Source organism: Thunnus maccoyii, chromosome 15 (assembly GCF_910596095.1).
Source record: "Thunnus maccoyii chromosome 15, fThuMac1.1, whole genome shotgun sequence".
Taxonomy (NCBI): domain Eukaryota; kingdom Metazoa; phylum Chordata; class Actinopteri; order Scombriformes; family Scombridae; genus Thunnus; species Thunnus maccoyii.
Window position 1 is genome coordinate 5246714 of NC_056547.1, and position 24743 is coordinate 5271456.

At 39.1% G+C, this 24743-nt stretch overlaps 1 protein-coding gene across 1 annotated transcript in view; it reads right to left on the reverse strand.

Moving 5' to 3' along the window:
- The window catches only part of LOC121913765 (glutamate receptor ionotropic, NMDA 2D-like), a 153376-nt gene that overhangs the window by 66086 nt on the left and 62547 nt on the right, over window positions 1-24743 (reverse strand). Inside the window, exons 6-7 of the mRNA XM_042436564.1 lie at window positions 17088-17202; window positions 2059-2264 (exon numbers count right to left, since the gene is read on the reverse strand). Coding sequence (XP_042292498.1) covers window positions 2059-2264; window positions 17088-17202 — 321 coding nt within the window. The remainder of the gene's footprint in view (window positions 1-2058; window positions 2265-17087; window positions 17203-24743) is intronic.

A 24743-nucleotide genomic window follows, 5' to 3' on the forward strand; every position in this document is an offset into this window, starting at 1 on the left:
CCTTTTATGATGTGTTTCTTTTGCACTTTGTCTTGATGCTTTTAACATTTTATGTAAAGCACTTTGAATTGCCTTGTTGATGAAATGTGCTATATAAATAAACTTGCCTTGCCTATGTTATTATGTGGTCAACGACTGTTGATAAGTGGCCGTCACCACAGGTGGGAAAGTAAGAGGGAGTTATGCTGGATGTTATGTTGTTATGTTAAGTACCTGGTTGTACGCCCAGTCATTTATGTGTGTTCATTTTAAGCACAAAGCATCATGACCTTGGTGGTGATGGCAGGAAAAAATAAAAGCATAAAACATCTTAGCCAGTGCACTGCAACAACATCAGAGGAAATAAACTTAAGCTGTGTCAGATAAAGAAAGATAAATCAGTTAAACAGTTCACAAATATAAACACAGTGGTAAGGAAAAATAAATAAATAGGGAGTAAAGACAAGCGAGTTAGGCAAAAATCATTTAAGGGAAAAACCCTGGGTCAAAGTGGGTTGATTAACAAGAGCAAACTTCTCTTTTAGCCAATAAAATTGATGGAGGATGAACTTATCTTCCTATTGGCCTGGTTGTGTGATGGCAGGAAGGAAGCTTATCTGGGATAGACCAGGAGCCTGAAGACACACACACACACACACACCAACACACACTGTCTTGCTTTTTCCCCTCTGACTTACTTTTGCCTGAAAGGAACCATATATATAAATGATTCTGACTGTAACTCCTGCTTTATACTGTAGAATAATAAAGTTCTGCTCAGTTATTAATAATTCCCTGGCTTCTGTTAACCAACACCTCAATATAAAGAATCTGTATTGTTTTGTTGTTTTCTATTTAGTGCTGCTAATAATTTTACAGTGCAGTAGGTTACTGTGATCTGAGTTTAGCGGCTCCACATGTACCATGATTCACTTACATCTTTACTTCTTTCTAGGTGTTGATAGGGATGCAACAGGGCTCTCTTGTTCCAGGATTAAAAAGCTATTGAAGTTATGATTTCTGCTCATCATCGGGATTGATTAAAAGAAAATTCACCTTAAGTCGCTGTGTGGTTTCAAGTTCCTGTTTTGGTTTTAATAAGAAACTGTAACAAAATAATGCCTTGTTCTTAATTGCCTGCTTTGGTGTGACTTTTAAACCATGTAGGTGCTGTTAGGCATCTTAATTTCCTCTCTGAGATAATTAGGTTATTTTCTGATGTTTTAATCTATTGATCCCAGAATGAAAGTCTTTCGCTAAGTCTCTCCCTCCCTGTACACAGCACCTGCAGATGGTAAAGATTTACTGTCTTGGTCATGGACGGTTGGCCAACATTATAGTTTCACAAGGGAACAGAGCCTGAAACCTTCTGGTTACGGGATGGAATCTAGTTAACCACTTTTTGAAACTTCTCGCCCACTTTTCAGTAAGGTTTATAGGCTGATATGGGTTTATAAGAGAAACCGCTACAAGACATCAATGTTAGAAATCAGCTGTTATATACTAAAGTGAATCCTGTCGTGTATAAAATGGTTTCAGTCCATTCCCAGGTGGAAAAATGTGACATCAATATAATTCTGTTTCTTTATCCTTATGGCCATAATAAACTGGAGGTCATCCTGACCTGCTACCTTCTTTAGAGAGTAACAAAAAGATTTCAACTCTGTTCGCTTACTTTCATTACAGTTGTTTTTGTTTTCCTCTAGTTTTTGCTTTTGTAATGGTGAGAGATTAATTTTAAACCTCTCATCATCCCCTCGCAGAGTCAAATTACACAACTAGAAAACTGACTGCTTGCCACTGCTACGATGAAGGAAATGTGCAAGTGACATTTTATTTTAACAGCCATAATAGGCAGCTGTCACTAAATGGATAAATGGTAACTGGATATTATCAGATATTAAATTCATGACTTATACATTCATTAGTTACACAGGTTAAAACATCAGGAAACAATATCATATTCATTTGTCATTATTTTTGTGCATTAAGTGAATATATACGTGGAGAAATGACTCTGGCACAGTTTCCTCCAATAATAATGGGGGTGCTTGATATCTAAGGGTTGTCGTGTGTTACCTGGAGTTGACGGGCATGCGGCAGGGGACAGAGTCACGGATGCAGGAGCTGGTGCCCGGGTCAGCGGGTTCCACAATCACAAAGGGCCTCTCCTCCAGTGTGACCACTCGGAGGTGCTGGGAGTCATCCAGGGGCTTCAGGAAGGAGCCGTAACGGGACCAAGGATGGTAACGCAGACGCAGGTGGCCGTTCTCCCACCAGCCAACCTGGATAGGTATAAACAAACATAAACACTATGCTTACTGTAGGCCTTCAGTTATAAGGGAAGAGTAGCTAAGAAGAGAAGTTTCATACATATAAAATGTGTTTGCATTCAAAAAAAAGAAAAAAAGAAACATAGGTAACTACTGTAAATATCCAAAACATTTGATTGCATTAAAGGTTCTATATGTAGGAATCAGAAATTCCTTCTCATTAGTGACACCGGTGGCCGTTAAGTGAGCTGCAGTCAGCATCCTGTTGCTCGTGTTCACACTGCTGCTCACTCACAGAGCGAAAGATCTCTAACGTTGTCTTTTGCACCGTGTTTGTGCAGAGCATCTGTCACTCTCCAGTCAGTCAACCCCAGCTCCCCCCCCAAACACCGGCCTACTGGTAGGCTCAGCAAGCTGTGGCCAGGGTGCAATGAGCTGTGGCCGGGGAGCAACATGCTGCGGTTTTGTTGTGAATGTGTAGTAGTTGACGGAGGCAGCTAGCTGTCGCATTAGCTGGACAGCTAATATCTGCAGGATGTTGAATAGCACTGTTTTTGTTGTGGTAGATGCCGGTCGTTTGTTGATGTTAGCAGGAGAAAGGCAAGGCACTTGGGAGCGTGCAAAAATGTCACATCCATTGGATTTTCATGGAAAATTTAGCCCAGGTCCCTCACATAGAAATCAGTCCACCAGCTGATATAACCAATGGACAAAGTCGGGGAAGGTCTAATTTTTTAAGTTCTGTTACAACCCGTTCACTCATTGGTAATGAAAAACAATTAATAAATGTAAATTGCTTTAGAATTCTTACATATAGAACCTTTAATGATATATCTGATCAGTTTTGTGTTTTGAGAATGTCTTGTTAGAATTAAACATTTTAGCCAACTTTTTATTAATTTAATTATAATTTTTAACAGTCAGATCTGTGAACCAACAAATAGATGCTCAGTGGAAACTGATACATCTAGCATAAACTATCTTATACTTTGCAACTTAAAGTGACACTCCTTGATTTGGGCCCAGAATTCTTCTCAGTGGTTGCAACCAGCAAACTTCACGTTGATTTGGTCCACTCTTAGGGAAACTGGGGCGTCTTAGTGTCTCAGTTGTCAGAGACACATAGTATGTAACTGCAAAATCTCCAGTTTGGATGTATCCAGAGACCTTAATTGCATTTCAGTTAAGGTCTGGGTTGTACGAAGCCAAGTACACTGTATTTTAAGACTAAAAATGACTCCTTCCTGGCACACTACATTGCATCCCTTTCCCTGAAGCCACACACTAGCAGCTGCTTACTGGCTTTCTCTGAATGTTTATTCAGTTGAGTCCTCGCTCAAGATGACATCACTGTAATAGTTTTCTAAATTGAAGTTAATGTTGTCAGGTCTATATTATTCTGGTCTTGCTGTCTCTATTGGGGATTTATATAGCCTCACCTCTGTACAGCAAGCCCCAAGGGACAATATCACTATAATCACAGAATAAAAGGGACCTGACAACTCTGATTACAACTTAGTAAAATATGTTACATGAAGACTGCAGGTACTTCAGCCCACCTGTCTGCTGAATTGGTTGCATAATATGAAAGTATGATGCTCCTGTCAGATCAAGCATTTAGTTTTGTGTTTCTCTTTCCCTCTCTTTTTCCTTGGTGACTGGGGAGGACATTTTCAGTTGTGGGGGAGAAGTAACGCAACCACAAAGTATGTCTTTGTATCGGTTGTGCTATCAAATGAGCATGGTTTGTTCATGTCATCTGAGCTGAGCTGTTTTCATGCTGCAACATGGTGTTTTGCAGTACAGACTGAGACTAAAGACGAGACAGTTTGTGTCACAGTGACCTACATGTGTAAACAAATGTGTTTACATCGATTGAGGATGTTACTGGATGGATTACTGGATGAATGTGCAACCACAACAAAGCAAAACTGTCAGCCTTTGGAGCTGTGGTGTCATATATTTAGATGTTATTTGCATATATCCAGTTCTCCAGTGGCTCTCCCTGATTGTGCTGACAAAAAAACCCCCTGCAAAGCCCCTACACACATAAACGGGTTTGTATCACTTGTGAGGACATTATATACTGGTTTACTGTAAGCAAAATGCCTAAACCCAAACCTTACTCTAAGTAATCTAATACTGAATCCAAATCTCTATCTTAAAACAAAAGCTTAACCTTGACCAGCTTTTTTGATGTGATGTGAGTTCATACAAAGTGATTAGGTGGATATATTTAAGTCTCAACCATATGACTAAGTGTACACGTCAGATAAGGTGTCTGGACAGATACGGTGAGCATACTTAGTGAGTATACATTATGGCAAGACTAAGTTTGAATCTACAAGCAGCTGATGAAATGGGAACCAGCTTTTTGTCCCCACATGGGATATCAGTCCCCCTAAGGTACTATAGAAACGAATGTCCCCACAATGTCACATATATAAGTAATTCCACACACACACACAAAAGAACTGGTACAAGTATAATATTCTACACTATACCATCAGAAATGCATACAAACAGAGACACATACAAACATAAACAATCCATAAAAACACATAATCCCACATATAGGAACCAAAAATACCAATAAAAACAACTAGGAACACATACAAATATATGCACCGACACAAATACGCATTGTTATTCATAGTTATTCATTTTGGCCACTTTAACACATTAATACAATAAACCATGTAAATAGCTAATTTGCACCTGGCACTTTGGACCAACCTCACTCACTGTATCTTTTATGCACTTTCTGTCTGTCTCTTTTTCACAATGTTTCTGCTCTTCTCACTCACCCTCTCTGCTGCATAAATAATAATAGACAGGTCCAATAGTTCATTATGGAGCAACATAATAATTTGCTCCTCTATACTTATTTGTCCTCGAGTTCACCGACATGTTTTGCATTACCTGAAATAAATGCTTTCCACGGCTCTTTAAATACAAAAAAGACACACATTTATATGTACACACACACACACACACACTGCCCAGACAGGGGTTGAATCCCTGGATTGCCAGCAGAAGGCAGGGATAGGCAGTGATTTGGTATTTTGTGGGTTTCAGTTACGATGGAGCTCAGACAGAAAATGTTGTGATAAAATACAAGTTAGAAATCCAGCACTTGCAAAGACATATCATTTTCATATCTATCAGAACTCTCTTTGTATGACCTGAATTTGAGTCAGTCATTTCAGTCGTATTGTATATCTCCGTCTTTCCATTACAATTAATAATCTGAGGTGCACTGCTCACATGACTCGATAGTTTGGGGTGTATTACGTCCAAAATCAAGACTCTGATATGCACTTGACTCTGATATGACATGAAGAATCTATCATTTTACAGTCATTGCTCCCAAACTGCTCTGAACGATGACTAATCTGATCTGCTTTCCTCCTTCTGTCAATAATTTGACATAAATGATCCCAAACTAATAAATAACTGCAGCACAGACAATCACTTGGAGGGAAATATTTGATGTTCTGTATATTTTTCTTTGTCTGTTCAGCCACAGCGGCTTGATGGCTCATTGCAACACAACTCTCCTTCTATTTGTTACAAACAAATCACTGCAGCTGCTGCTGTAAAGGTAAAACTCATCACTATTTGAGCACCAGAGGACATTTTCATACAAAGACCAAACAGTCAGTGATGAGAATAGCAATTGTAAAAGCCGTCCTATCCTGGGAGGGCTGAATCACTGTTATATCAGACTGCTATTAGAATGTAGCAGAACACTTTCATTCACATGGAAATGGTGAAACATTTTATAAATGAGGGATGGGTGTACTTATTGTGCATGTCAATTTTTACAATATGAAATGTTACTGAACGGATGTCAATTTTCCATTTGACCTTATTTAATTTAATTTAATTTATTTATTTATGTGATTTTTTTGATCTATTTCAGTTGTATTTAACTTTTTCGTGGCACTATTTTTGGAGGAGCTATGGAGAGTCTGAGGAAATAACCCTGATGATGTCATTATGATGTGATGTGATTGTGATGATCAGTTACTTGGAAATGTCAAATGTATAACAGAACAGAATACCTGTCGATCATTACTAGCAATTAAATATCAGCCTCTGCTGTATCAAATCTTAATGAGTTTTTGTTCTATTTGTCTCTCACAATTACTCCGCCTTTATCAAAATACAGTATTCATTTGCTGGAGAGGGAATTTAATTAGATAATGATGATCACCTAATGCAGGACGAAGAGGAGAAACAACAGGAGTGCAGTCTTTGCCCTCCTCTCATGTTAGATTATGCAGTGTTGCAGTGTTTGTTTGTTTTTCTTAATTCTAGTCTACTGATTCACAAGTGAGCCCCAAGACAGGCAGTGATCACATTGTTGGGCGTTTAGCTGAGTCATCATGCCCATTTTTCGCCTATACTGTAACCTTCAGGGCCTTATTTTACACCTGGGGCAAAGCGGCACCAAGCACGACACAAGTGTTTTGCTTTGCTAGTTTAAGACCGACGCAGTCGCCATTTGCCCGTCCAGCACCCACATTGTTTAAATAGCAAATGCACTTGCGCCCAACTGAGCACCCATGGGCGTGTAGGTCTTAAAATGAGGTGTGGTCAGGCACATTATTAGCACATTGCTATCTTGAGGCAGCGGAAAGTCTGAAGTCAATGGCGCAGTGTTTCACTGTTATTTTAAGGGCACATTATCAAGACAGTAATATACACCTACACAGGCGGCTGCACAACATACACTCTGCTTGTTACACACACATGGACGTGCAGCAGCGCACACACATGCAAAGGATTACAGATAAAAGGATTACAATGTGAAAGATTATTACTGTGTACATCAACATATTTTAAAAATACATGTCATAATGGTTAGTCATAATATTATTACTTAGCTATTAGAATTAGCTAATCGCAGTAATGACGGATGAAAGTGTCTAATTATTTGAGCAAATCGTGGCGATACATGTAGGTATTTAAACAGACCCGTCAGGTTGAGGGTGTCTGTCAAGACCCAGCAAACAACGGATCAGACATGGATTGACTTTCCTGCTTCATCAATACATGATGACATGAGGGACACATGGGGAAATAAATGAGGTGAAAACAATGATTAAACTAAAGAAGGAAAGAACTCTGGACAGCTCAGAGCTGCTGCCGGCGGCAGGATCAGAACCTTGGAGAGCTGATCAAGTCCTGACAACTGTGTATGATGATTCTTTACATGATTAAAATTAATGATTTAATTTTTGAACAATATTTAACAAATATTCTTTAATATTTTTGAGAGTACAGTGATCAGGTTTCCATACTTTCAGCAATTAAAACCCTGCTGATTTGACTTCTTACTCCATGACTGAACAAAACGATTTTAAAGAAACCAAAGCTGTAATTAAAGAAATAAACACTGTCAAAAAACAAACAAAAAGAAATTTGCAAGAAATGAATGAACAGGATCTTAAATTGGTGGACTTCTTCCTCCTCGGGTTTGCAGGTGAGGACCACCACAAAGGGGCTGGCCACAGGAGGGTCCAGGAGCAGCGACTGTGCTTGTAATGGATCATGCTCTTGATCCATGCTCTTGATGCTCTTTCACTTTGTGCACAAGCAGATCCATTTCCTCTCCCACCTCTTACTACTTGGCAAATGCACCATTATACTAGCAATCTGCCAAGGTGCAAGTGCACCTGTCTTTTAAAGGGAATGGGAGATGACACTCTGATTGGTTTATTTCATGTTACACCCAAAGCACACCCATGATTAATTAAGAGACTAAGGACAATCCTTTTGAACCATGCGCCTGGCGCTGCAACCATTTTTTCCACCGTTAAACTGGCAAAAGTGGATTTGGACGCACCCTAAATACACTTGCACCATGCGTTTCAGACCATGCGCTTAGATTGTTAAAATAGGGCCCTCAGTTTTTCTTACTTAACTTCAGTGTACAGTTTTACAGGTTTTTTTATTTGTACATTTTGTTCTTCAAATTATTATTGTTGCATCGTCTCTCTTCTGTTGTGTGATTATATATTTTGGTCCGACTTGCACTGTCCTGTTCTGTTTCCCCATGATGTCGCCCATCCAGAGAGGAGTCAAGGCTCTTTAAGTACCAACACAACTAATATTCTACTTTAAAAATTGTTTGGGTAGGAGCGCTTCCTGAGTTTGTTTGAGGTGCTCGTTGGATAGGGATACAAATAGAAACAAAAATACAATAAAACTCCAAGGCGTTCTCTTTTAATGCCTTCAAATAGCTTTATTGTCATGGCATGCTCATATTAGACTTTAAAAACAAAACTTTTTTGTTTTCTGTAACCATTGCCATTGTTTGTATTCATGTTGTTACTCTATAACTCAGCTTTCATGAATATTATGGGCCAAAACCATTGTTTGTATTCACTATGTTGCTCTTCATTTCAGCTTTGATGAATATTGTGGGCCAAAATAACCCCATCTGCTGGAGTTTGTATATGTTTACACCCTCTGTAGGCCACAACACCATGTCCAAGTGGAAGATTCCTATTGTTGGAATACCATTAGAAAAGGGCCAGGTGTTTCATGAGATCTGTTTGACTCCCCTGATGAAGGCTTGATGCCGAAATGCATTTGAGTTTTGTTTTAAAAGTCTAATATGACCATGCCATGACAATAAAGGCATTTTAATTCTTTTAAAAGAGAGTGCCTTGGAGTCTTTATGTTCTTCTGAATGCTAAAAAGTTACTGCACTCAACTCCAATATTGAAATGTCAGGGGGGAGCTGCAGCCCAGAAATCCATCCAACAGAAAGAATGAAAATACGGCTGATGTTCGCTTGTAATAATTATTGTAGGACTGGCAGCCATTTTATGGACGTTAAAGCGTCGATGGGCATGCATTCATCCATGCGACTCCTGCCAGCAGTGGATTCATTACTACTTTTAAGTGATTTCTAGCTTTATTTTCACTCTGCCAGTCCATTATGTGAGTGCAAAACAGCTGTAAATTGTAGTTTACAACTGAAGTACAAAATTGGCCTCTGAGCAAAATAGCTTATAAACTCCAACTGGCTGCAGAAATGAAACACCTCTGAAAGCGAATAATAATGACAAATAATGATATCGACTGAACCGGAACAAATGAGGTTTCATTAAAAGTTTGGTTTAACTCAAAGGCTATTGCTCAGATTGGTCAATAAGTCCTTACAGAGTCGCCACAGTCAACATCTGGCTCAAGACACAGTTACTGTGTTTTTAAGTCTCATAAAATATAAAAACATGAGTTCAATGAGGCCTGAACTTTGACATCAGGAGACATAAACACGGTTGGTTTAAAAATTCAACATCACACCCTGAGGCTGAGCTCAGGATTTACTCTAAAGAGTGGAGCAATGGTAGAGATTTGACAAATTAGCATACTCCAATGTGGTCTATTATGGGGATTAAATTTACACATTTAATACCAATTTAAAAATCCTGCCTACGCTGCAGCTTTAATAAGGTGATATAGTGAAACGATAAGCTGCTCAATTTAATAAATGCACCAAATAATGTGTGATCACTGCTGATTATGTATCTGATCATTGATCATTATCAATCTATCCGATCAATCTTCTGCTCTTATTGCCGCCTTTTTTGGTCTACATGATATTTTTTTATGAATAAAAGGTAAAAATATTGATTTTTAGAGACCTGATTTTCTGATTAAATCTACAGTATCTGGTACCTACCCATGCAGCCCTGGCCGACCAACAACCAGTCGATTAAGGTGTGTTACCTTCAAAACAGTAATTATACAGAAAGAGCAGATATGCTGCATTGATATCAACGGCAAAATACTGCAGTAACAATACACCGCCATGATTTTTAGCCTGAGAATGAGACTTTTTAGTTGAGATTTCTTGTTTTGTAAGTTATTTGTTTGGTTGAGTGCAGATCAGAAAGTTTTAAAGGCTACTACCTTGTGAAATATCTGCTGAATCACTGTAATCAATGAACAACTCTATTAAACCCATCCCGCAGATGTATTGAGATCATTCTGTGCTGTGAGGTTGTAAAACTCTTATTGCGCCTTTAATCTGAACCGGAATGGGATTCAGCTTTGTGTGGTTTAAGATTCCAGCTCCTCTGTCATGTTGACTAAAAAGGTACTTCACTTTCTTGTCTTATTCACTCATTGATCCACAATATACGGCACTGCTTGCACTTTGCCTCAAAGAACAAGCAAATGTAAGATGACTTGCTTTATTGTTGCATCACATGACACACACACAAACTCAAGCATGCACCTAACATCATAAAACCAATAAAAACTAGATGTTCAAACGCTGGTACGAAAGAAGGCTCAGTACGCTGCAGAGAGACACAAAAAAAACAAACAAGAAAAGAATCTTTTCATGTCCAACATGATCCATGCTGAGGCACATATGTAATAACAATATAGTGTTTGAAGCTTAACATGTCTGCAATGCAAAATCAGCACACAAAGCAACTTGACGCATGCTACACACAATGGCTCCTCAAGCCTCGTTTAAACATGGATAAGCTCATTTAGAAGGTGGAGCTCCAGGCCCATGCAAAGCATCACACCAGAAGTTTGATGTGGACATAAAAGATTCTTCCAGCCATTTTCAGCAAAAAGTACAAGTTTTCCAGTTGCAATAAATTATGTTACTGTACCTAATCTCTGGACCATATAAAATTAAAGATGACATAACTCTTCCTCGTAATTCCACTATGAATTCAAAACATAGAGAAGGCCGAAAGAAAATGACATAGCCTAAAATAGTGGGAATAACATTACTTGAAAGTATTTCACAAGCTGTTTGAAGTTTAAGACCAGAGAAGGAAAATTATCTAACAAAATTCACTTTTCATCCTCCTTTTTTTTTCAGGAACATTAAATGTGAATATGACTCAGCTAGAATTATAATACCAATGTTCTGGCTGTGCTGTTATGGGTTGTACTTTTCCATGCATCATGCAAACACACCATTTGGCCCCGACATCAATAGCCATTCATCCATAAGGACATGTGTACATATGTGGATACTGTGGTATGGATTCCAAGATATTCAAGACGCTAAATAAATTCAAGAAATTACACCAGTTTTGGGTAAAAATCTTATTGTTATTACATTTAGTGGAAAAGTTATATAATGTGTGTGCTACTTTGAGTTTGAGGTGCGGTATCACAGCTGGGAAGTAAATTAATTGCTCTCATCACTGTATTTCCTCGTTGCCAATTAAGTGTGGATACCATGGTGTTAAGATATGCTGTGAAAAATTAGCACCATTTAGCTGATGTTACAGAATAATTAACAGAATATTTTCATGCAATCACAACATAAGGCTATTTTGAATCAAAAGTGAACTATTCTATATGGTCTGTAGGAATATACCACAATATATGTGCTGTATGTTTGTTTACCACCTGCTGGGCATCGCAGCAGGTAAGGACAGCTACAATTCTCCCAGTGGCGGATAGGAAGATGTTATGGAAGTTCACAAAATGTGTTTTTGCCTAAAAGCAAGAGAGAATATTCAACTCTGTGAACTTTCCAAGACTCTTGATAAATACAGTCCCAGATCTCTCTACGAGCAGTGCAACTGACACTTATTCAGCCGCCCTAAGCTTGCTGTGCTCGGCAAATATACTCCATGATTCAGTTCAGGAGAGGTTAATTCAGCAAATATACGCCCGGGAAAGTGGGATGTTCAGACAAATGAGGTTGGAGAGAGCCCTCAGGTCAAAGCTCTCATACAGCATTCACTTCAGGAGACCAAGAATTATGACCTTTGTCCATAAATCATCCACGCAAATACACAATCATTCATGCAAGTGATGAGCAATAATAAATGTGACTTCGCATTTTGTCTTTAATATTTACAAATTGTCATCTGTCATTAACAATCCTGATTTTCTTTACTTTTTTGCATCCATTCAAGTCTCAAAAGAGATGAATTCTATATTTATTAAAGAACTTTTAGGCTATATGTTTGTGATATTTGTGTCTGCTGTTCATCTTTGTCAATAGTTTTTATGTGTTTTGTGCAGGATTCCATTTTTTCAAACTATCTTACAAATATTATCATTACTTATTTATATTTGTATTCGAATAAAAAGGGAAATAGGTGTAAGAATCCAGTTTTTTAGGATATTAAAGTGTTAAAAATGTTTATGAATAAACTATCTTACAAAGGAGGTCCCCACATTGAGTCTCAAACTCAAACTTGTACTGTGCAGACTAATGAGCTAAACCAAGTGCATTGCAGATGTACAGACAGACCTCTACTTATTTATACACCCATAACACAGAGACAGCACAGCGTGTATCATGTAGGGAAGAACTTCAAAGGCGATTCTTGCTTTGCACTTTTCATTTATTGCCTATTTTTTACAACCTAACTTTGTGGAAAGGAGAAGGAGAACAACAGGTTATGGAGAGTCCCTTGAAAGCACTTCGCTTGTGTCAGTAGCTTTATCTCTGGGGAACACCCCCAACTCTGAGAGTGATGTCCAAATTAGGAAATGCGCGTCATGTAGCAGGTGGATGTGACTCCCTTCGTTGAGACCTGCTGCCGTAACAGCAGAGCAGCGATGTAACCGATGGTATTTGACATGTTTTTTTCTTTCTTCCCAAATAGTGTACTTGTATTCGGCCACACCCCCAGTAAACATCTTTACTGTTTGACCAATTAACTAGTAATTTCCATGTATTACTGGTAGCTTTCTCACATTTTGAAACTTATGCAAAAGTTCTGACTGAAAGACTTGTTGGAAAGCTAAAAAAAACACTGATAGTTGGCATCATAACAAGCCAGTGTGTTTTAAACCTGCATTAACTTTTTTTGTCCACTTGGTGGCAGCAGAAATGAGCTGCACACAAAACATGATCATATTATCACCTTTTTAGTTGATATGGCAAAATTATTGGTAAAGAATTCATGTGGAGTTGTGTGTTTGGCCACCTTGTGAATGTAAGTCCAGTACTCACTCTCTTTTACCTCTGTTTGGCTCTTCATCAACTCCTGAGGAAAATATCTGACTCTTTAGGTGCTTAAATGCTCAACTAAGTTCACCAGCTAGTTGCTAACTTTGTATGCTGATTGGTGCTGGGCAGGTAGCGTATAGTGAGGTTTTTAGAGCTACGAGATGAACCAAAACAGTAAAGTTTGGCTGTGAAACCAAAACGATGAGCTGAAAGATGCTAAAACACTCCAAAGAGCTTAAAAGAACTGCAGAGTTGGGTAATAATTGTGAGTTTGTCACTATGAATGACCCCGTTCACACACTCATAAACATTTCATCCATTGTTACCACAAAGGTATTGATTATAGCACATTTAAAAGTGTGTTTTAATTTAGATTTTTAAATTTGGATTTCCAAGTTATTACATATTGTAATATCCTAAGGGGGGGGGGTCCTGTTTGAAACATGACATGACTATCCTGATGATTTCCTCCAAGAGCCACCTGAACATCAGATATAAAAGAGCAGCACAGGAGTCATCTTTTGAGAGCAGCAGTGCAAAGTAAACCCTTATCTGTCAGTTTTCTGCTTTCTGTAGCCAGTTTTTCTTTTCTCTATCTTTTCCAGTGCCACGGAGTACAAGACAGTAACCTATCTCCTTTGTCAGTATCTCAGCCGTCATTCAGCAAAAAATTCAATACAGTAAAGGTGAGATGAATCAGTAAAGGGCAGGAAACTCTACCATGATTCCCATGGATGGAGTAGTACTTCACTGTGCTGCCTCTTGCACCAGGCAATGCTGCTTTCTTCTATAAGATTAACGACTGCCAGAAGAAATACAGGCTGAATTTACTGAACTCAAAAACCAAAGAAAGACAGAGTGAAGTACAGAAGACTTAAAAAACATTAATAAAATAGCTGACACTCTAAAAATAAATGCCCTTTGTTCAGCAATCAAATGATAAGAGCCTGCACTTTTATTTTTCATGAGTGCTGCCCTGCCTATTTGTCAGGTTTTACACTTTAAGTATCTTCGCTAACTTTAATATTTCCCCTGATTTAAATCTTGCTCTGAGGCTTCTTATCTTCTGCAAAACAAGATTGAGGTCAATTTCAGATCGTAGCATTCTTGATGTATAAAATTCTGCAATCCTTCCCCAAACGCCACCGTTCAGTCCAAGCTTTTTTCACATGCAAATCGTTAACAGTAAGACAGAATTTTATAGAGAGTCCAGAGGGAGAAACATTATACGGCACCGTCAAGTTAATGTGTTTTATCATGAATGTTGACAACTGAAAAAGAGGGTTTAAAGGCCAGTTAAGATCAAAGATTCACCATGAGACACTGAAAAGAATTGAAACTGGTGACAAAAGAACGGCAAAATAAGACTCTACATGGGCTGATTTAACATGAAAAGTGTTCTCACTAGTTTCTTATTGATGGTTTCCTCACATTACACAATTTAAAATGCTGCAGTTTATGAGATCATGTAATAAGTCCAATAGGAAACGGAGTCTGCTCATTGTAAGTACAGTACGTCATAATGTCCAAGTTATAAGCAGATGTGAGGCTAAACCTTTGGTGACCGCAGCCAACATTAATGGTATCCAATGTGCTAATTCACAATGCTGAAACATTACTCTACAATAATATCAAAACCTTTTGCCATTATCTTTTATCTCAGCGGGACATAAGGCTTCATACTCACTCATAACCTGGCTTATATGTGGCAGATAAAGATACAAGATCAAAAGTATGTATATATATAAACCTTACACTCATATGTGATTGCTGAACATGTCGTTCCAAAACCATGAGCATTAATCTGCAGCTATAACAGCCTCCAGTCTTCAGGTTTTCTACCAGGTTTGGAACCAGGCTGCAGGGATTTGCTCCCACTTAGCCAAAAGGGCATTAATGAGGTCGGCCACTGTTGTTGGGTGATAAGACCTGGGTCATAGTCTGTGTTCCAGTTCATCCCAAAGGTGTTGGATGGGGTTGAGGTCAGTGATCTGTGCAGGTCGGTCAAGTTCACACCAAACTGGGAAAACCATTTCTTCATGGACTTGCTTTTGTCCATGGGGGCATTGTCATGTTTAAACACACAAATTTATATAACCGTATTACCAGGGCACTATGGTCCAATACAAGCACTGAGCAAGTGCATTGAACAAATCAATGATTGGATGTGCCAGAATTTTCTTCAGTTAAACAAAGACAAAACTGAAGTAATTGTTTTTGGAGCCAAGGAAGAACAATTAAAAGTCAGCACTCAGCTTCAATCAGTAATGTTAAAAACCACAAACCAAGCCAGAAATCTTGGTGTAGTCATGGACTCAGACCTGAATTTCAACAGCCACATTAAGACAATTACAAAGTCAGCCTACTATCACCTGAGGAATATATCAAGAATTAAAGGACTTATGTCTCATTAGGATTTGGAAAAACTTGTCCTGCATTTATCTCCAGTAGACTTGACCACTGTAACGCTGTCTTTACAGGTCTCCCTAAAAAAATCTATCAGACAGCTGCAGCTGATTCAGACGCTGCTGCTCGAGTCCTCACTAAGACCAAGAAAGTGGATCATATAACTCCAGTTCTCAGATCATTACACAGGCTTCCTGTCTGTCAAAGAATTGACTTTAAGATATTGCTGTTGGTTTATAAAGCACTAAATGTTTTAGGGCCAAAATACATCTCTGATCTGCTGCTATGTTATGAACCATCCAGACCTCTCAGGTGGTCTGGGACAGGTCTGCTTTCTGTCCCCAGAGTAAAAACTAAACATGGTGAAGCAGCTTTCAGTTTTTATGCTCCACATATCTGGAACAAACTCCCAGAAAACTGTAGATCTGCTGCGACTCAGTTCTTTTAAATCGCAGGTGAAGACTTTGTGCTATACAAATATACTTGCCTTGCCTAAACAGGAAAAAGGCCTTCCCCAAACTGCAGCACCAAATTTGGAAGCATATTATTGCCTAAAATAAATGCTTTAGCAGTAAGATTTCCCTTAACTAGAACTACCTAAATAATATAAAACAGCCCCAGACAGTGGTGTCCACATACTTTTGGCTGTATAGTGTACATTGTCATTCAGCCTGATAAGACAGGTGTACAGCTACATCTTCTGACATACATTAAGTGTACTTATTCATGAAATCCTGCTTAATCCACTTTAATCTGAATCATATATTCATCCCCCTCCTATAGAGCCAAACTAAATACTGTAGCACTGCACTGCACCTTTAAGAGGAAGTTAAGCTTTGATAAGAAAGGTGAAGAACTACAAATACTTTGAAATCCAAGGGCTGATGCTGATGCTGTACTGAGAGCAATATGTTTTTTTTCCCCCATTTACTTTTTCTTTCAAAGCCTGATTTCTCCTTTTTGGTTATCATCCTTAAAATGCGAGGGGCCTTGAGCTTGAATCTGCACTCGATGGTAAACATATTGAGTCATAAAAGGTCAGGAGCAAATGGAACACAGCGGGATAGAACAAAAAGGTTTACTTGTTTTTTTTCTCAGGTCGAAGGGAGTCAAGAGGAATTGAAAGTGCCCTTGGAGGGCAGACCTTGGATTGGTTGCTATTATTGTACAATTGCTACACATGGCCCCTGACGGAGAGGATATTGGACTGTGAGTTAGCTCTGGCTAACAAGGCTGACAAACCCAAAGAGTAGAGGGAGAGAGGAGGTGGAGTAGGGGAGAGGGGATGGGGCTTATGGGAGATCTAATGAGATCTGGGAGAAAAGACAGAGACTGTGAGATGGCAGAAAGGTGAAACTGAGCAGTGATGAGTTAGGATGTTTGATGGGGTGTGAAATTGCGGTTAGTCTGCCTAGCCGCAGCGTTATGATAATTAGTGCCAACTTGCACAGCTATGTACTGACCTCCTCCCAGCCTCTCCCATTGGTGTAGGAGATGACATCGAGCAGCGGGTTGGACAGGTAGCCGTCACTGTTGAAGGAGTAGTCCCGCCCACCGATGGATATGTTGGTAAAGTACCTGTGAGAGGAGAGAGAGAGAGAGAGAGAGAGAGTAGGCAAGTGAAATAAGAGATGGATTTTTTCTCAGCCTCTGTCTGGGGAAAAGGAAATAGGTGTGTCAATATGTTAGTGTAATTATCATGTCACCATGTCACTTATAATTTGCTCTATATCACATGTGAAATCCTTAACAAGTTCTGATATTTAAGAAACACTTTGTAGTAAAGAAGAAATAAAGGAAACAATGCTGTCAAACTGAATTCCCAATAAACTTGGAACTGACAGTTTTACATAATTTCATTTTCCTACACACCTGTCTGCATTAAGCAAAGTAACGGCATGAAAAAATTGCACGTAAAATAAGAAAAGAAATCATAAAAGTCAAACAAAAAAAAAGATGTGAAAGGCTGGTACTAAGTTATCAAGCAGTTCAGTTACATGTAGCTATGATTCATCAGAGTTGCTTTGTATCTCCCCACAATTAAGTGAAAATCTAACTTCTAAATTAACTTTTTGCAGCTTTGTTCATACAACAGTCAAGCAAAATACACTTTGACAGCTTCAGCTGTACTTTGAGCTCAGTGGCTACATGTGCATGCTAATGCTTAGTGTTGCCTTTGTTGGCAGCAACTTTGAGGATGTGTCCATCTTGACTGAATTGAACTTCATTGGAATTGTCAGTGGAAAAACCCGTTCGTTCCCTCTGTGAGAGGCAGCGATGTGCCACGACACATGTAGTCTGCTGGAAATCCATATGAAGAAGAAGAAGAACCCATTCGGGGATTTCACATAAACGTTCAGTTTGAGCTCTCACGTCATGACCGGTTGATCAAACGAACAGTCTGAGCACAGAGAGGTTGTAAGATTAACAGCCGACTAAAACATGTAGTGTGTGTTAACACAACACACGATTAATAAAAAATGCACAGAGTATATCAAACAAAGAGAAACAGCATTTTATGGAAACATGCCTTAGCTTTGAGGAACACTATTACCACTGCAGTGTTTCGATCTATTTGACAATAAAAGGTTGTTTCAACACAGAAGAGTAATACTTTTAATATAGACCAGGGAATGTAAAAATATATAATCTAAAATGAACAGCAGAGAAAAAAAAAAATCAAGGAATTACTGCCCTTATGAAAATAATAGAAAATAAAAGATAAATTAAATGAGAAAAGAGAAAGACAGAAGCTGATGAGAAAAAAAAAAGGAAAATCAAGCAAAGTAATCAAAGCTGCGGAGGTAGAGCCGAGACCATCACTGCGGGGAACAAACATCAGGGATCCTTCGCTAAAGATAAAACACATTTGTGTTGATATGAGAGGAAATCACATTGTTGAGGTGTAGAGACCGTGAGGTGGCAGAAACAAAGAGACGAGAGGAGGTGACGCAGGGAAGGAGAGACGAGATAAAGAGCAGAATTCACCAAAATGTTTCCCCATCTTCAGCTGCGTTCTCGTGTCACACAACAGTGGGAGGTTTGCAGAGAAAGAAGAAATACGAGGGGGAAAAGAGCTGAAAGAGAGTAAACATCGGAGGACAAATACTTAAGAATACTTTTAGGACCAGAGAAGACAAAAGCAAAGAGTGCTAGTGAGTAGTAGCTTTTACCTTTGATGTTTTTTAATGAAACATCTACCTTAAAAGCATCTGGAAGAAAAGCACATCAAAGCATCGTAATGAAACCATCCCGTACACTCAGACACACACACAGGAAACCTCAACAACTACTCAAATAACACTCAACTGCAATTGGGCTTCACATCAGACAGAGATACTCGCTGCAGAAACCAGCTCCAGCAAAGAGAAATAGGAACTTTTCACACAGTAGAACTCAAACGACATATTCTTACTTATATGATATCGTCACCTTCCTTAAATAATGGCCAGGGTCATTTTTTGACAATTTTTTTGCCTAAATCATCTCCTCATGATGCCGGCCACCTCTGGTAAAATCACCTACATCCTCAGTTGAACAGATCATGTGATTCTAACCCTGTAGTATAACGGCCTATGTCAAGAGTGTGACTAAATCGTCTTTTTATTCAGTCTTTTTAGTCAGCAAAATAGTCCTTGAAGCTAACATTTAGCAAAGAGTGGAAAGAATCTGTAGCTGTTACAAGTGATTACAAGGTTTTCTGTTAACTCTTTTCTGCCTTTTAAACAATATTTCATCTACAGTTTTTGTCTCACTTTTTCCACATTACATGATCTAATTAAGAAAGATTTGAATACCGTATTATAATCTAACAGCTAGAAATTATGTGTATAACTAAAAAATTACAAAGGATTTACTTTTGTGTTTTTATTTAATGAAAATCTCACTTGAACATAATATAAGTAATCATAACATCATTTGACCGGTATTATAGTAGCCTGTTGTGCAGTGTCTAGAGGCAGCTTGTGCACCCCATGATGATTTTTTAAAACCATAAACCCCAGAAACAAAAATCTTAGGAAATTTCGAGAAAAAAATGTCAGCGTGTGCGTTTCCATCCAGCTCTTTTTATTTGTATCTTCGATTTGCGCATTAAAAAAAAAAAAATTCTCAGTGAAAAAGCAGAAAATTTCAAAGGACCTTGAAATAATGCAAAAAAAAAAAAGTATTATGCTCTCCTGAGGTTGAATAGTTGACATATTGATAAAAGCAAAATGTGACAAAGTGCAATGGAAACAGATTTAGCGATTAAATCCTGATGTACATGTGACTAAAACATCCACTTACGTTTCCACTTCACTGAAAAAAAGACACACAACATAGTGGCAGACAAAAACGTCAGATCTGTGTGGACCAATGAGAAGATTTTTCACCATTTAAGGTTTGACTGCTACTCTTTTAATAACGTCATCTCATTGCACCCACGTCTTCTGACAATGGTTTACCGGATGATATTCTGCAAATACAGTTAAAGGATTTGACTGGTGATTTCCTGTTTCTTATTGTCAACAAATGTCATTTTCAGAGCCAAACCAACTATGAACTCATCCTACCTACAAGTGTTATGTGTGTATCTAAAGCCTAAATATCTAGTATCTAAATATGATGTATATATGAGTATTTCCATTTCAGCCGTTAAGCTGAAGCTTAAGTAAAATGAGATTCAGCTCCTGTAAGCGCAGCTGACACTTTACTGGACGGTTGATTCTCTTTGGCTCCATTTCCCAAAGGAGACCTGTTGGGCTGAATTGTTGGGAAGAAACGGTCAGTTCACTAATTGGTTGAGTATGCTAATGTAGCCCCTTATAAAATACAAGACTGAGAATCCACTGTATTGTTTATATGCGATGGATTCAGGAAAAATGCATGAAGGTAGATTTGAATAGCTGCTTGTCATTACAAACAAACAATACTATCCAGCGAATAGTCCAAGGGTGCTGAAATTGCAGCTTTCAATTTGGAAAACACATGCAAATACAACATCAACAAGAAAGTTGAGAGGATGCCTATTGCTGCTATCTGAATTCCTACCATACCATATAATCAGGCTGTTGGCCGCAGCTTTTCAGCAACCTCTTTTAACTCAACAACCCATCAAGTGTTTGGTGGGTGACAATGATAAATGCCACCGCGGCCATTATATCAGAGATATCAGAATATCAATGTGCATGTAATCACGTCGGCCCACAGTAGCTGAAATAAAAATCCATCCAGAACATTTTCAGCACATCAGCTACATACAAAACCTCACACACTAATGCAATCTCTGAGGGCACTTTGACATAAAAGGTACTATGCTGCTGAATTCATGTCCATTATGTGACTGGAAAGTGTTTGTCCTCCCTGGCAGGAGTTTTGTAAGAGGAGACCTCTAACCCAACACTATACCCACGAGAACCTGATGTTGCCTGACATCCAGGAGGTCCCTGAGTACTCGACTATTTCTCTTTCACGTGTTTTTACCTCAGTTAGGAGGGAAAAAAATATCAGCCTTGAGGTTCAGAGTGGCAGAATTCAGAGTAGTCTCCACAAATCCTGCTGGGCACTGGCAGAGTGTCGGCTACAATCCCACCTTCTCCTCCTCGTTCTCCATGCTACCTTCATGCCTCAGCTTCCTCCTTCCAGTCTACCATCTCAAATTATCTTGATTTTTTCCCCTGTGGAGGGTACAGAACAGTGCAGAGAGGTGACAGCAACAAGGAAGTGCGTAGAAACAGAAGGAGAGGGAGGAGGAGGAGGAGGAGAGAACAAAAAAGAGCAAAGGAGTAAGGGAAAGAGACAGTTGGAGAGTAAAAACAACAGCAGAAAAAGAAGGGGGGGACAGATATGGAGACAGTGTGCGATACAGAAAATGAGAGAGGCTGAGAGTGTGCTGCATTGCACAGAAACATGATCTGCTTCACTGAGAAGAGAAGCATCAAACAGGCTATAGGTTCGCTACGGGCACAATCCAACAGCTGTGTTATGCACAAGAAGAAATATGCATGTCAGTGTGTGTGTGTGAGGAGCTGGTAAACCACTTTAACAGTAACCGATCACGATCAAATCAGTGTTAAATCACCGGAACAGTTATTATAAACACACCTGATCACCCTTGAGAAGATATTTAGCTTCTGCGAGTTCTATTCATTATTTTACATCGTATGCCGAAGAGATGTTGAGGGAATTACGGCACAATAGACTTTCTATGGTGCATAAAACGTCCAGGTGTTTAATTTAGCAAGAGATACCTGTTATTATATGCATAGATCAACTCATTTGTTATAGCAATAGCACTACCCTTGCTAGAGGAAGCAACATGATTTATGTCAAATGAGTTTTTTTTAAAATCTGAAAGATTCAAACTGGAGAACCTGGTGTGTCAGTGTTGTACAATTGCTTGTAATAACAATGTATTTAATGAAAATGTGTATTGTGTGAGGCATCGCTCGTACTGATAAACCTACAGAGAATTATCAGCAGCTCTGCAGCTTTACGGAGCTTCGTAGTGAGTTTCAACTCATTGTTTAGCTGTCTGGCTGCAACTTTACTATTTCGCTTCACTCCCACCGCTCTCATAGTGTCGTTTTCGGACGCAGCAGGCAGCTGTACACTACCTGCTCAGCACCAAAGGACTAAAGCAGCTAAAGAGCTAACCCACTGACCAAAATAGAAAGCTGTCATCCCTGTGTGATTTCTCTCCTGCTCATCCTATTCTTTAATCGAACAATGTGACAACTATGTGAGTTTCTAGGACTTTATCTCAATGCATTTACTCTACTGTACGTGGCTCTCTTTTCACAGACAGCACAGCTTCAGACCATTCTTCTGCTCTTTTGAAGCAAACTACTGTTGCAGCTGCAGGAAAAATACTGTCTGAAAAGTCACCAAACGAGCTGTTTCTTGCTTTTACGGTTGGTGAATGTATCATTATGCTGTCTTTGAAAAGATGCTTGTTATTTCTTTTTGTTTTTGTAACAATTATATTAAACACTTGTTGCCTGTGGCGTTATATCCTGTACCGTCTTTGATCAGTTTTTGACTGTAGTTCAGGATCTTGTGTAAATGTTGCAATAAATATCCCCAAATGTATGATGACAAGCTTTGACTCCCATTTCCTGTGAGATATTCAAATTTTACAAGAAAGGCCCTCGTGTCTGGAGCTCACTGAATAGGTACTTAGATCTACAGAGGTCTATAGAGCTTGTGTAACGCTTAATCACCTACTTGATAATAACCCGGCTCTGACACAGCATGTAGGTGGTTCAGTCTTTCTCAAGATGCAGGAACATGAAACACTAGCCCGATAATCCGATTGAATTACTTCTTTGTTTCACCTCATTAATTCAGTCTGACATCATGTTTGTTTTAGCCATTTGTTGTTTCGGGGGGGGGGGGGGGGGGGGGGTATTTTGTTTTGTTTCACCTTAACCAACCAGTAATGCGTTACATATCCATCCAGGCAACCATTTTTGGTCCACATGGGAGCTGAGGTAATGGTTGCCAATGGTTAGAGCCAATTAACTAATTGTTTTTATCAACAATTAGCATAAAAATGCCAATTTAAGAGCTGTTATTTCTTTAGGTCAACCTTATACAACTGGGACAGTCTTTGTTCTGTCATTATGTTTCTGTCTATGACGCGTAAAGAAGATGAGTCAATGAGCAGACCCATTCAAAGGGTGATCAAGGGGTCTGGAACAAGGCTATTAAACTGCATCACCGGCTGTGCAACCAAAGATTTTTCAAGGGAATAATCTAGACACTGAATGCCTAGAACAGCTCATAGAGAGGGTTTCATAAGCTGCATTAAGGTCAAATAACTATTGTGTTACATCAGAGTAGTATCCTGAGACTTCTGGTGTTATCTAGAGGGAGCTCTAGGCTCCAGGTGGGGGTTACTTGGCAGGAAGTCTATATACAGGAAGTGATGCCATGTGATTCTCATTATGTCTGTGTGTGCTAGTAAAAAGCCAAGCAATCTACTTTTTGGTGTCCTGCGTCCTTGACTTTTCCGGGGTCACAATGTTATAATCAGTCAACAACAAAACTGGTATTTATTTATGTGAATTGTCACAGATTATTATTTTAAATGTAGCCTGTAACCCAGGAGGTAAACCCTGCTGGAGGAAGATAAATACAGGGTGAAAGGGGGTGAGAGAGTGAGGCAGGAGGTGCCTTTAGAGGGAGATGCTGCTCTCCATCTAGATTATACCTACACAACAGCGGAGCTAGCTCCTTGGTGGAACTACAGAAACAGTCTATTCATAATTGTTCAGCAGTGTTACAGGCTGGAGGTTCATCCCTCACAAATGATCTTTGGTCAAGTACAGACCAGCTGCAGAGCGCGTGCAAACCTGACAGAGGCCAAAATTAATTTTGGTTAATTTGGTTAATTAGCAAAAGCTAATATAATCAGCCACCAGTGATGTTTGTCATTGTAACCGGCGAAAGCGGCTCGTGCATACAAACTCGCACTGAGGATCCCTGGACTTTATACTAAAGTTTATCCTGAAGACATACAGTTCATTGCCTGGAATGGCTTGACAGTATGAGCTCACATACATGTTTGGCCACTAGGAGTCTGAAGAAGTTCATAATACACAACCTTGATATAATATCAACTCATAATGGCTGACACTGACTACCACCGTATCCTACTGTTTTTGTCCACCTGATGAATGTAACATTGCACTTTTCACTCTCCTTTTAGCTTCGGTCTCTGTCAGAGCTATCTGGCTCTTATGCTACTTAATGTTCCACTTTCTTCACCAGATAGTGGCTCTCTCTGTCTGCCATTTGGTGCTGAGCAGGTAGTGTACAGTGGGTTTATCAGAGCTTGTTTGTTGAAAACAGCTGCCTGCTGCTGCTGCAGGAAACCAGGTTGATGAGAGTGGTGAGAATGAACTTCATACACTGTAAAACCAAAAAGCTAAGCAGAGATGGGTGGTAATCTCATCTAATTTAACATATATAATATTTAATTGATGCTGATTTGAATGCTTTTCACGAATTATAACAAACTTTAGATCTGCTCCTGATAATCTGATGGTCAATAATATGATGTCTCAGTGTTGCTCATCTGCATTCCTCACTGCTCTGCCACTGGCCGACTCTTGTCTGGCTCTTGTGTTGTGTTT